Source organism: Rhinolophus sinicus, chromosome 1 (genome assembly GCF_057876585.1).
Source record: "Rhinolophus sinicus isolate RSI-liver-muscle chromosome 1, RSI-T2T, whole genome shotgun sequence".
Classification (NCBI taxonomy): domain Eukaryota; kingdom Metazoa; phylum Chordata; class Mammalia; order Chiroptera; family Rhinolophidae; genus Rhinolophus; species Rhinolophus sinicus.
Genome location: NC_142501.1, coordinates 51,717,007 through 51,731,028, shown reverse-complemented (window position 1 = coordinate 51,731,028; position 14,022 = coordinate 51,717,007). Strand labels below are relative to the sequence as shown.

General features: G+C 41.2%; 1 protein-coding gene and 1 long non-coding RNA gene across 3 annotated transcripts in view; one reads left to right on the top strand and one right to left on the bottom strand.

The window, feature by feature from the left end:
• Positions 1-3,597: 3,597 nt before the first annotated feature.
• On the bottom strand, positions 3,598-4,379 carry H1-7 (H1.7 linker histone). Its single transcript, XM_019748345.3, has one exon. The coding sequence runs from the start codon at positions 4,363-4,365 to the stop codon at positions 3,598-3,600; it is 768 nt and encodes a 255-aa protein (XP_019603904.3). The 5' UTR covers positions 4,366-4,379.
• Positions 4,380-9,349: 4,970 nt separating this feature from the next.
• Positions 9,350-14,022, top strand: part of LOC148759059 (uncharacterized) — a 28,842-nt gene continuing 24,169 nt past the window's right edge. The window contains exons 1-2 of one of the 2 annotated variants that reach the window (XR_016021521.1): positions 9,350-9,782; positions 13,407-13,635. This is a non-coding gene — a long non-coding RNA (uncharacterized LOC148759059). Of the gene's footprint in view, positions 9,783-11,259; positions 12,853-13,406; positions 13,636-14,022 lie in introns of those variants that run through there. The other variant, XR_016021522.1, reaches the window with a different exon arrangement.

Sequence of the window (14,022 nt, the reverse complement as noted above, 5' to 3'; positions counted from 1 at the left end):
AGAGTCTCATTTCTAGGTCTCCTCTACAATTTCCATTACCTTCCCTTTACAATAGAGAACCACTTAGTTTTTTGTGTGTATCCTTCCACAATTTGTTTATACAATTACAAAGAAATATATTTTCCTTCATTTTACACAAAAGGTAGTTTTGATATACTCAATGTCTTGAATTTTGAATTTTTTCCTTTTTTTTTTTACTTAGGGAGTTTGTCATAACAATACATAGAGAATCTCCCCTTTTCAGCTGCATGCTATTTCACTGTATGGAAGCTTTGCAGTTTAACCAATCCCCTAGTGATATTTAGATTATTTCCGTTGTTTTTTTTTTAACTGCAATGTTGCACTGAATACCTTTGTCATAAATCTTTTCACACTAATATCTAAAAGATAAATTCCTAAAAGTGGTTCTGCTGGGCCCAAGGACATTTGCATTTGCAATTTGGAAAGCCAAATTCCCTCCATTGGGGTGGCGGAGATTTACACTCCCACTAGCATTGTATGTGAGTGCCTGTTTCCCCACAGCCTCGCCAAAGGAGTAGGTAGGTTCTTTAACTTTTTGGATTCAAAAAGCTATCTTACTGTTTTAATGAGCATTTATCTTATGAGTGAAATTGCACCTTTTTCATATTTTCAAAGGCCATTTGTATTTCTGTTAACTTTTTTCGACAACGATTGAATATTTGATGCTAGAGGGCATCTAAGTTTCATTACAATTTTCTGATCATCATTGCACCAGCCAGCTGAGATAAAAGGGAAGCAAAGGATTGAGGTCACGGATATTCCATTTGCTCTGACTAAAGTTAAATACCCAAATATGCTACTAGAATGTAAGCAGTGGAAAGTGGGGATTATGTTTTATCCATCTATATTCCCAGCAAAGGGCCCAGCCTTTTGCAAATACTTAGACATAGTGAACACTAGGGATGAGATTTGCTAGGGGAATACCTTCCATATAAGTACCCAGCTAGGTTTATGATCTAGATAATCTGGATAGCCTGCCAATGAGTTAAGGTCATTTCTTCTATTTCTTCAGACTACAACCACCCCAAAGTTTAGCAAAGCAAAATAATCTAAAATGACCATTGTTAGTTACATAAGGTCAGGTTCTGACACAATAAATTTGATAAGTTTACTAGTGAATGAATGAAGTTTGCTTACATGAAGAAACCATCATTATACAAACAGAAGTGTGATGGTTCTTAGGAAATCTAGAAAGCAAATTGTTGCCAGTGTCCATTCCATCCTATCTTAGAGGGAAGGGCTTTCTAATTCTAGATCATCTGTTCTTTAGGGAAAAATATCCGGGACTATAAAGAAGCAATACATGTGGCTATCATAAGGGCATTTGTTAAGTTTGTTCTAATTGTGTTCAGTAGTGTTTCTCACGGCCTCTTTTCAGATGGCTCCCTATTCTGATTCTGTTTGCTTCATTCTGCCACTCACAGACAATTCAAGAGCACATACACCTAATTATAGTGGGGGGAAATTTCAAAGGTCAGAGCATCTATAGATGAGATACACTGCAAGCATTGTGCTGTTATGTAGCTTTGCACAGGCTTAAAGCAATGATTCTCATTTAAAGGTGAATATTAGCATCACTTAAGCTTTTTTTTTAAAATATACATACCCTGTTTCTCCTTTTAGAAGATATCAGACTCTCCTGGGAAAAGCTTGGTCAGGTATACTCTGCAAGGCTCTCCATGTTATTCTAACACCTTCCCACCTCCCACCTTCACTCTCACCTCTTTTCAAGAATGAAAAGCACCTCCCAGGTGCTTCCCTTCTCCCCACTCCTTTGGCTTCAGCTGGAAACAGCAAGTTACTTCCCTGAATCAGGTATTCTGCTCTTTCCCTCCTGAGGAACCATTTCTGTATCCTGTCATGGCCTATACAATAAGAACTACTTCCACGCTGTTCTTAACCCCTGCATTCAGAACTGAAATGAATCATACATTTGCTCCATTTGGTATATACGAATTAAGTTCGTGAACTTGTTGCAACGATGTTGCTAATCTTTTTTTGATATCAGAGGGATTATTCATTATGAATTTGTACCAACAAACAGTTAACCAAGTTTACTATTTGGAAGTGCTGAAAAGGCTGCGTGAGAAAGTTTGATGACTTGAACTTTTCGCCAACAATTCATGGCTCTTGCATCACGACAATGCACCAGCTCACACGGCACTGTCTGTGAGGAAGTTTTTAGCCAGTAAACAAATAACTGTATTGGAACACCCTCCCTACTCACCTGACCTGGCCCCCAATGACTTCTTTCTTTACCCAAAGAAAAGGAAATATGGAAAGGAAGACATTTTGATAACATTCAGGATATCAAGGGTAATACGTGGCCATTCCAGAAAATGAATTCCAAAATTGCTTTGAAGTGTGGACTAGACGCTGGTGTCGGTACATAGCTTCCCAAGGGGAGTACTTCAAAGGTGTCCCTGATGATATTCAGCAATGAGGTATGTAGCACCTTTTCTAGGCTGAGTTCGTGAACTTAATTGTCCAACCTCGTAGTGCTTAATACATGTTTTTAAGACAATCTAAAGAGCTAGGTATTCATTATCTAATGTTCCCCATCTCCTTATAATTGCAATATGCATTCTGTTAATCTTAATAGTTTATTTCCTAGGAGTTGCTACTTGCCCAGTTGAGAATCCCATTACTGCATTTTATCAATCAAAGCATTTGTCATGATAGTTAACTCCCTCGTATCATGTTACTGACACTTAAATCACTTAAAATCATCCTAATCCAACCCCCAACTTTTTTTCTTGGAAGGAAACCAAGACAATGAATGTAATGACAGCTACAGTCACAGTAGCAGAATTTTGACTAGAATCCTGGTCTCATTAAATACTGATCCAGTAGTTTTCTGCTATAGCATATTATGACTCCATCATGATTTATTCATACTCAGATTTCATTCTCAGGGATGAACACCTACCCTATGCCAAGCCCAGTAAAGATGCTTCACACACACTTTCAGTTAACTGATAACATATAAAACTTTTTTCTTTTTTAAGATTATCAAGTGAGGGCAAAAACTACAAACCTATTACATTACTCTCAATTCTGGAGAAGGGACTTTTTCCTAAAAGGAATTTCAGGTAAGAACACTGGGTCAGCGGGACCACTCAACTTAAAGGCTAGCTACTCTTCTCTTGCCCCATTGATGCCCCCAGTTCTCTCCTTACGTGCTCTTCACCCCAAAACTCATTTTGGACTTGTTGGGGTGTCTAACATTAATTCAACACTTCTGTCTAATCTGGTGAAGTTGCTGGTTTTCTACCTGTTTTCTTCCTTCCTTCTGAAAGGCATTTTCCTGAGTCCTGCAGCAGAAAGAATTTCAACGCCTTTTTCACCACCCCACAATGCCCCTGCTACAGGCCTCGCTTTAACACACCACCACCACCACCACCACCACCACCACCACCACCACCTTTCCAGGTGCGGCAAAGAGGAAACAGACACACGTGGTAGTGGAAAGGTCTCATGAATAGTTTGTCCATTACAATGAGTGTGAGAGCTGCTCTAATTGGAGCCTTATGGGGAAAGGCATCTGTGCCTGTTGGAAGGGAAATTGCTCTCTAGCTACAGATTCCCGGAGACTGCATTCTGAGGATTTTCAGATTTAGTGCAAGTCTTTGTGCAAGCAGCCCTTGGGACGGTTTTTACTGAGGCTGACCTCTGCTTGGTCCGTTTTACCGGCTTCTCGGGGTCATGCTTCTCTTCCCTTGGCTTTTTCTCCTTTCGGGTCCTAGACCTGTATTCCTTCGTGGTGCGTCCTCTCCTCTCGTCCATCACCTTGGCCCTCTTTCCCTCCTTGGCTCTGGAACGCACCGGGTCCTTGGCTCTTGGCCTTATCCTTCTCACCGTGGCATTCGCCCTCGCGCTTCGTCCCCGTCCTTCCCTGGCCTTCTTGGTTGCCCTGCCGCGAACTCGGGGCTTCCGGGGGCCCCGCGGCCCTGCAAGGCTCCTCCTCCTGGAGCGGACGCCCACCTCCAACCTTGGGCGTCCAGGCTTTCTCTTCGGCTTCTGAATCTTGCAAACTCTGAAATAGCCCGCGGCGTCGCTGCCGCTGACCCGGATGAGTGTGCCCTTAATATCAGATTTGGGCGCTTCGCTCGAGTGGCGGCAGCACTTCCTGCGCACTTGGTAGCCAGCATTTCCCAGCTCCTTCTTGAAAGTGGCCAGAGTCAGCCTTCTGTGCTCGGTGATGGCTCTGAGCAATACCTGGGACACTTTGAGCACGGAGCGCTGGCTCCGCCTCGGCGGTCGCCCGAAGAATTTTTCCGTGGGCTGCTGCGTTTTAACTTCAGCGCCTTGGGATTCGCCACTGGGTTCGGCCACCTCGGCCATGGCCCAGCTTCCCCCTCCGTGGGGCCTCTGGTTTGGGGCCTCACCCACCGCTATATGAGCTAAGGCTGAGGCTGGCTGGGCCACGTCACAAAGGCAGATTTTCAGGGCTGGCAGATCCTACCCTTTTAGGTCCCTCCCCCCCTCACCTTTTTAAACTTTTAAATAACCTATCAGGCCGCTTTCTTCTAGGTCTAAACCAATCCAGATCTTCCACACCTATGCGAACAATTATGAAACAATCAACCTTTATAATCGTCAGGGTTTTGTCGTTCCTTGCTCTCTTATGCTCACACTTATCGTTGATCTTGATCTCGGCCACTTTTTGAAGTTCACCAGTTTTCTGTGAAAAATAGTGCTTACCATCTACCCACATTTCTCTAAGGTGAGAGACTCTCTTCCCAACTATCCAAAACAAGTCATACAATGCCTTAAAAAACTAAATGTTGTCTATAAAACACAACCCGGCCTAGAAACACCCACCGTTAGGTCCCACTAGTTAAATATCTGCAGTCATGCCTCCCTGACCCTCCACTTGGTGGATTTTGTGCAAGAGTATCAAGCAAATGAAAGAACCACTGTGGTTCCTCTACCCGAAACAATAATTCCCACACCTAGGACGTCCAGGTGCCTCATTCAGTTGGATTGAAACAATCAGATTCCAAATAGACTAAGAACACTGGTCTAATCATTATTCTTTGAACAGACTTTGTGCTTTTCTAAAACCCCTCTTCTTGGATTGCCCATCCCCTTTCTCTGCCCAGATAAATCCTGCCCATTGTTCAAAGTTCTGCTAAATCATTTCTTCACTGAAGCTTCCTCAGACTTCCAGTCAAATGATTTCTCTCCTATCACAATTACTTTTGCAATCCTATACTGCTTTTTCTTTATTTTAAATAAATTTGGTATTAAAGGGTGCAATGTGGCACAATATTTTAAAAAAGAAAAAAAAGTGGACTTGGAGCTGGAAAACATGGATACATATTCTGGTTAATATTTGGATCTGATTTCTTTAAAAAAAAAAATCTAATAATCCCCTCGTACCAACATTGCAGAATTATTGCAAAGGTTCAGAGAAAATGATGGTAGTTGAGAAAATCCTACCCATAAAAATATTTTAGGCATAAAATTATTTTACTCTGATCATTTATGTCTTTCCAACTAAATAAAAGGGTCCCTGAGCGCCAGATTGTCTTTGAACTTCTACGTCCATGTACTTAACAGTATCTTTCATTGTACGTAGCAGTCATTTGAGTTTACTTAAGCTCCTCCCTGGAACTTGGTTGATTCAGAAAATAAGCAACCTTTACTTACTATACTAAATTCTAAGAACATCAGAGGTTTCAATGAATCTCACTCATACAGAGTTATACAGCTCTAACTTCACCAAGGATAACTCCATGCCAGAGCACAACAAAAGTTAGTAGCACACTGATTTAACCTCAATCTGTATGTCACTGCCCCTCCCTAATCCCCAGGCCTAGGGTTCTAAGGTGCTAAGTCTTTCTGACTCAATTATCTTGTAGTGATTCAGTTTATCTCTCCCCAAACTGAATGACAGAAACGTGTTCAACAATGTATTACAACTCCCCTACTGACTTTAAACTGCTGGTTCTTTTTTCCCAAAAGGAACTTTTCTTCTCATTTTGTTACATATTCTAAGACCCTTTCCCCCTCCTGAACTACAGTGTGCCTTCCACTTCAATGCAAATGACCCCACAATAGTTATTTCAGCAAATAAGCCCACCAGTCCACTCATGGCTTTGGGGAAGACTACAGTAGTTCACAAAACGAAATGCAAAAATAAAATAACAAGATTTCTTACAAGCATAGAGGCAGTCTGTCAATTGAGCATTCATCCTGTTACTAGGTCAGAGAATCGAGATCCAGGTGATCTCACCGAAGAACCAGGCAAATCTCTCAGCAATTAGCCTGAAACTATGAAGTTCTGGTCTCCCTGACTCCTCCCAAGAAGCTCTAAACACCCCATGTAACACCCCCCCAGCCCCACATGTATAAAATCTATACCACCCCCCAAATGTTAGCAAGAGAGAAATATGGGCTTCGGTATTACCAAAGTCCTACCCAAGTTCTTACAGGGCACAAGAGAATTCATACTGGAGAAAATCTGTATAAATGTGTTTGATATGGAAAGGCTTTCAGCATACGTTGTACCCTCACAGCACACATAAGAATTCATACTGGGGAGAAACCCTACAAATGCCATGATTATGGAAAAATCTTCAGGAAGCATTCACATTTGATATGCACATGAGAACTCACACTGAAGGAAAAAAATCTTACAATTGTAATCAAGATGGAAAATCCTTCAGGAGAAGCATTTCCCTTACTGTCTAAAGTAGAATACAAAATGGAGTTCAGTCATTTTGGGAAAGCCTTCAGTGTTACTTACCCCTTAGAAAACATGACAAACCACACCAGAGAAAAGCCCTATGAATGTAATCAGTATAGAAAATCCTTTCACTGTAGTTCTTTACTTACTATGAATAAGAGAGTACTCAGTGGGGAGAATCCCTATGAATGCAACAAGTGTTGAAAATCATTTATTTCTCTTTCATTCCTTACACAACAAAGGAGAATTCACACTGGACAGAAGTCTTATGAATGTAACCAATGAGTAAGAGACAATTTCTTTTTACTGAGGTAATGGACGAGCAATCACACCATAGAGAAATACTTTGGATGTCACCAATGTCAATGAGCCTTCCATTTTGCACAAGATAAATCACACAACAGAAATACATAAGGAAGGTATATCCCTCATCTTTTACATTAGGAAAAATTCCTTTAATGTAATTAGCAGGGCCAGCTTGATGGGCATGTGACTAGTGTGCAATTACACAGGGCTCCGTGCTTGAAGTTTAATACTGAGGTTGCCATGTTAAAGTTCTCAATAATCTTATTTTTGAGTTTATGTTTTGTAAGTGAAGTTGTATGGGACAATGAAGCCTGTTCTAGAAGCCTGGAAGCTCATGCACCGTCCTGCCTCCTGTCACCTCACTGCCTCCTGGGGACAGGTTCTACACATATCAATATATGCAAGAGTTCTGAAATTATTTTCACAAAAAGTTTCCTTTGACACAAATATGCCAAAAAGAGGTGCAGCCTTCTATACAAATTCTAAAAGAAAGAAATCCGTGGACCTGTAGACCTAGGCTAGAATTCTGGATTATTTACCAATACAACAAACACAAGCCAACTACAAACTGAACCTATTAAAGAGCTAACTTTGCAAAGCACTTAAATTGAGTCAGGAGTTATATTCTTAAAAACAGAATTCTACTATTCATATATTATAAACTGCCACAAAATGACAGCAAGTGCTGGAAACAAATACCACATATTTCAACCCCTTCCCTCATCAGCACCAAAGCAGCTTTGTCCCGCAACAATCAGACTGCTCTTCTAAAATAACACAGTATTCCTGTTGACCTGTCAGCTTCCACCTTAGATTATTGGCTTGAAATTGCACCACCTTTCTCTTTCATAATTCTTATGTGTCTCGTGGACCACCATTTTGTAGTTCCTCTGTTAATACCCACTATATTCAGAAATAAATTATTCCCCTGGCTGGCCTCCTTCAGAGACCCCTTCCTCCCATGAAGGGCCCCTCCAATCAGAGTTGACACTGATTATTGCTGGGTCAACAGTGATGGACCTTTAGCTGGTCAATGTAAATTCAGTGGAATAATTTACCTTAGAAAGTACCTTGGTTCCTGATATCCTCAAGTACCTAGAACTCTTCCAAGTATTAGACATCAACAGTATACTTATTCACACTGACTAATTTATTTCTTTTCTTCCTGTTTTTCAGTTTGAAGTTTTTTTTTGGTTTGTTTGTCTGCGTGCTTGCTTCTTTTTAACAACATTGATGGAGCTCAGCACTTAATTGGCTTAAATTGTAGCAGTTACTTCAACACCAGAAGACATCACAGCACATTTGCCATTACCTGCAAAGCCTGGTTTGCACTGTTGGAATGGCTAAGAAGAGCATGGTTTTGGAGTCAGGCAAACTTGGGTTTGAATCACACAGCTCTGTCACGTATTTGCTATGTGACCTTGGGCAAGTGACTTAACCTCCCTCAGTTTCATCTATAAAATGTGGATGTTAGGAGGAATAAATAAGGCTAATATTTCTAGAGTATGTAAAAAGTGCTTTATAGACAGTGTTGTTATAGCTTAAGAAAGCAAATACAGTACAATACATACTTTTTGCCTTAGTTCTTAATATCCTCCTTCTCATTTACACGTCAAAATCATAAACCCTCCTCTACTTTGAGACAAATGTCAAAATGCACCTCTTCATGAAGTTGTCCTAATTCCTTCAATATATAACCTTTGCTTCTGCTTAAAACCCAAACATTTTGTGCCTCTTTATAATATTTATTTTGCAACCTCAAAAGATTATAAGCTCCTTGGCACAAATCCTCCCTAGAACCTAACACATTACCTTGCATAGGCTGCCTAAATATTTATCGAAATTCACCACTGGTTACTTTTATATTTATGCTACTGTCAATGCCCTTCAATTAAAGACCATAAGAACACCTGCAGTTAAACAAACTAGATCTAGTACTCCTTGTAACAAGGGCAAAAACACACCATGGGGTATCTCAGTAAAAGGATGTTAGAAAGAACTTATTCTGGGCTCTGGTTGGATAATTTTGGGGAGAGTCTAAGGAAGCGAAGGTTCTAGATTTGGTATTGTCAAAAAGCAGGAGCAGCTCTATGATTAGGTATATAATAAATTTTATCTATAGGGAGTGCAATCTAGAGCAAAGGGAAAGCTGTAATAGGTAAAGAAGTAGCAGTCATTTATTTAGGTAACAGAAATGTTTGGCATTTTGTGGGTTGTACAATGATCTTGTCTGAAGTGGATGTTCTTGTTATATTGTTTATGTCCAATAGGAGGACAACACATATCATAGCTGTGTCAAGTCAGTGACTGGATATTAAGAGTAAGTTTTGTTTTGTTTTCTTTCTCACTACATTCCATTTATGGAAATCTCATATTTGATGTTTCTCATTCAAGAATTATAACAGGTAATTTTTCTTTGCTCTTGGTGTTGAACTCTCCCAGCTAACTCGAGGGCTGCTGCTGCTTTACCAATTGCAGTTTTATCCATTCGATTCCTCCCATCTCTTAGATGGCTAAGATATCCAATCATAGAATTTCCCCACTTTCTGACAGGCTCTCCCCAAACCTAACACAAGTCCAAATCACAAAACAATCCCCTCTTAACCTCCTCTTACTGAGATGTCCCACAGGTTCCCCATGGTGCAATCTCTCTTGTTGCAACAATAAACCCAACTCTTGTTTGCCTACAGGTGCATTTCCTGGTACTTTAGGCTGGTGGACACAGACATCTGGATGTTAATTGCTGTCATGCATGATATAGGTATCTTTTTCCTTGTCTTTTTCTTGTCCCTTAACCTTGCTTATGGAATCTTCTGCTATTGATAAATTTCTAATTTTATGTTGTTAGTGTTATCAGTCTTCTCCTTATGACTCCTTAGTTTTGTGACATAAATGTATTCTATATTTTCTATTTTTAGTTTTCAACGTGTAGCTTTTTAATCCATCTGGATTTAAATTTTGAGTGCAGATAATAAGGATTGAAGTTCTTTCCAAATCTAGGACACTTCAGGATTAAAATTCACATCCATGGCTTTCTCTGGGAGTCTTTCCTTGACTCTCACCCCCTCCATTTCAACAGTCTGGGTTATAAGTCCCAGTGTTTTATTCCCATAGTACACATCACAACAATCATCACTTCTGTCTTAGAATAGTCTGCTTGAGAGCAAGGGCAGCGTTTTGTTTTATCTCTGTGTCTAGTGTGTTACCTTCACAGTAGGAGTTTAATAAATATTTCTCGATTGACCACCTGTCCTCCTTACTTCAACTCCTATAGAGCAAGGGCCAGACCTTATTTGGTGGGACTTTACTGGTGTTTGCTGATTTGAAAGTGAAGAAAAACTAGAATTTTAGTCCCTGGGTTATTGCCATGGTAATGAAGTGGGTTATTTAGGTCTGCAACATCAATTCTGCATTGAGGTTGGCTAAGAAATTGACTGCTTATCTCACTTCAGTACGTATTTTTCTCTCCACCTACTATGCAAAACTAAAATTATGCAAACTGCATAAATAATTTCCATGCAGTCTCATCGAAGCCCCTTCCCTGGGGCTGTGACTTCTTTCTTGCCCTGAGGCTGAGGGGCACATGCAGCGGACTCCAGGGATCACAGAGGGACCATGAGGGGTCCCAGGGCTCCCGCAAGAGCCCTTTCTCCTGCTGGAGAAAGATTAGGTGCCTCGAGTGGGTAAAAGTTGAAAATTCGCGTTTTGTCGCGCACCCCTTTCCCGTACTCTGAAGGTTGGATGTGACTGACTTGTCCTATGCTCCAATGGCCTTGCCATTTCCATTCATCTTGTGCTAACGTTCAGAGCATGCGCACCCCTTAGGAAGGCCGTTCTGAGACTGGAAGACCGGAGCGGTGGCTTGTGGGAAATGTAGTCTCAGGGCCTCTTGTGTCGAGTCTGAGAAGGGGCCTGAGAGGCTGCTCCCCTTAAAGATGCTGTTGCAGTTATTAGCCCCTGAGAGAAAAGGCTGTTGTGTTCCTTATTTACGAGGCATAGAAGAATGAAAAATGGTGAGAGACTAGCTATAGGCAATCTGGGGTAGAATTTGGCAGCCTCCTATATTCCAGCTGTCTGAAGAACTGGTCCTACTCTCTCCTTCAGTCTCTTTCCTTGAAACTGCTGAGGGTTTCAGAATCTGACCAGGACTTTTATTTTGCTCACCTAAGCACGGGAGGGGAGAGGGTAGGGATTGTGCTTAGTTTTTGTCTCTTTCTCCCTGATAGTGCTCACCGGAAAGCCGGAATACATGAAGGTGCTCAGCACAGCGCTTGACAGAAAGAGGCCAGTGGTGTGTGGCATTTGAGTCTCACATGGTTAAAGACTCTGGTAGTAAAAGTGACGACCCATTCTAGAGTAGGGGCTTGGGAAGGAGGAATATATGGTGTGAGTCAGAGGATCGGTAGGTCTGTCCTTGCCTGTTTGACTCCGCACAGTAGATCTTGGCCAGCTCCCGCGTTTCACAGAAGAAAAAACTGAGAGATAAGGGGCCCCTGCCCAAGGTCCCACCACTGCAGAGCAACAGCATCGAAACTAGTACTCAGGGCTCTCCCTCCCATTAGTTTACCTCTAGGGGAATCGGTGAAAGGAGAGATCAGCTTCTCACAGCCTCTAAGGATGAATAAGGACTAGGGAGGCAGTGTCAGGGAAAGGGGTCGTCAGAATCTGACCTTTCGGCCTAGACAATGGAAGTCTCCTGCTCCCTAGGAATCTATTGTGTAGCTTGGCTATACAAAGAGAACTTACCCTTCCTGTGAGCCTCAGGAAGGGAGGAATAACTGCTTGAATCCCCAATGACAAGGAACCTGGGACCCATGAAATTGGAAAAGTAGATATATTCAATTGTATCATACAGTCCAGCTTAAGCTGTATTATCCCTTCCATTTCATGTCCCCTTTTTCTTCTAATGGTTATTATTAATATGATCAGTTCTAAACTAGTCTCTGGAATGATGGAATTAGAGGATTTCATTCTTTCCTTCCTGGAAACCTTTAGAAATTGAATTACTAATTGAGTGATGACCAGAAGCAGGGGAAATGGTAAGAGCCTTGACCTTAGAAAAGCCTGGATTCGAGTCTCAACTCTATCATTAACTCTGTCATGATCAAGGCTTTGGTAAAGCACAAATGAGATTTTTGACAAAGTAAAGTACTTAATACATGGTAGAAGCTATATTGGTTTCAAGGGTTTTGAACTTGGGCTCTCTCAGTTCCCTAAATGTCCCTGCATTGTAATAGAAGAATTAGAAAAGTAAGAAACACAAATAGAAGTTTTTAGAGGGAGTTTTGGGAAGCTCTTTCTCCCTGGGAGGATGACCAGCAGGGGTGTATAACAGGAATTTGAAATGTTAGCACATAGATTGAGATGGTGTTTAATTTCCATGGAGCTCCTATACTTGTGCCATATAGGAAACTACAGTTCTGAAAGTCTGTATCTTTTCTTAGAAGCGGGCTTCCCTCTGGCTTGCAGTTGTCCTGTAAGCTAGATAATGCTTTCAAGGCCAGGCATTGGAGCTAGAAGAGGTGAAACTCAGGAATATTCCTCCCTGGAATCAGGAGTTCAACCTCAATGGTAATTCTTTTGGCTCTGAGATTTCCTGCCATAGCTTCTTTGAATTAGCCCTGACTCAATTCTAACAGCTATGCCTTAAGGGGTTGAGGGCAGAGCAACACCAAAGAACAGATCGTGGAGTTACAGGTGCAAATTCTTAATGTTCTTCCCAAGGATAGCTAGTCCTGGGTTTTGTAGCAGCATCCAAAAAGTGATGAGGAATTTGTGACCACGACATAGGAGAAAACTTGCTGAAATAATCCTGGAAGCTCATACAGTAGGTGAGATGGGGCACTTGGGTGATGTGGGAGGGAGGGGTGCTAGAAGGGCAGCGTTGGAGAGAAGGAATGGGGCTCATTGCCTCTTTGTTTCTCATAAGAACACATACAAATTCAGTATGTGGAATACTGGTAAATGTTTTTGAGAATTTTCTGCCAGAAAGGAGAACAGTAAGCAGTAAGGAAATGGTTTATGATTGGGGCAGTATCCTTCTTCTGTTATATGAAGATTTATATTTATTTTGAGTCCCTAATATTTTGAGAGAAGAGGTTAGTGATTCCTTCCTGAGACCCTAAATCCCCTAATGTTGTCTCTTTGCTTGAAGTTATTAACTAATAAAGCACAGCAGAGGTCATGATGGGAATGAACGAAACTAGAGGTATAATCCAGGGCAACAAAGTTGAGTAGAGATTAGAAGGTCTTCCTGCCAACTCTCAGTTCTCCTATATTTCAGTAGATCCTAGCTCTTGCTTTAGGCCAGAATCTTTTGGAAATTTCTTTAATGTCCCTAACAACCCCTGAAAACAGGACTCTTTCCCCTTCTTTTATTCCTCAGGTCTACACAAAACTCAAGCCAGTTTTCCAAGCAGCCTTAACCCTAAATGCTAAAGCAACAAGGAATGGCCTTCAGGTCACAATCCAGAACAGGACCAGAGAGTTCTTTTGGTGGAGCTGGCATCACTGAGTTCCCCAGTAGAGAAAACTGAACCATAACATGAAGAACTGCTCTAAGAGGACAGCTCACAACATCTGTCTCCCAGACTAGAGGAACAGGGAAGGCCCAGGTAAGTGAGTAGAAATGTTTCAGTTGAACTGACTCTGGGTGGTGAACACACAATGGATTTATAGATGATGTAATACAGAATTGTACATCTGAAATCTATGTAATTTTACTAACAATTGTCACCCCGATAAATTTAAAAAATAAATTAAAAAAAAAATGTTTCAGTAGTTTGAACCTGATATGGACCAACAGGACAGAGAACAGTTTATGACCTCTATCCTCTGCTCCCACCTGAAACTTCTTAAGCTCACTTTCTGAGAGGCAAAGTCAGATTGGGACTACCCTAGGGCCTACCAAGAAAAAGTCTAAAAGTCAAACTATCTTTCTAAAATCAATTGTATGGAGAATAGACCTAGATTTCAAATTAATGATGAAAAAAATACAAAAA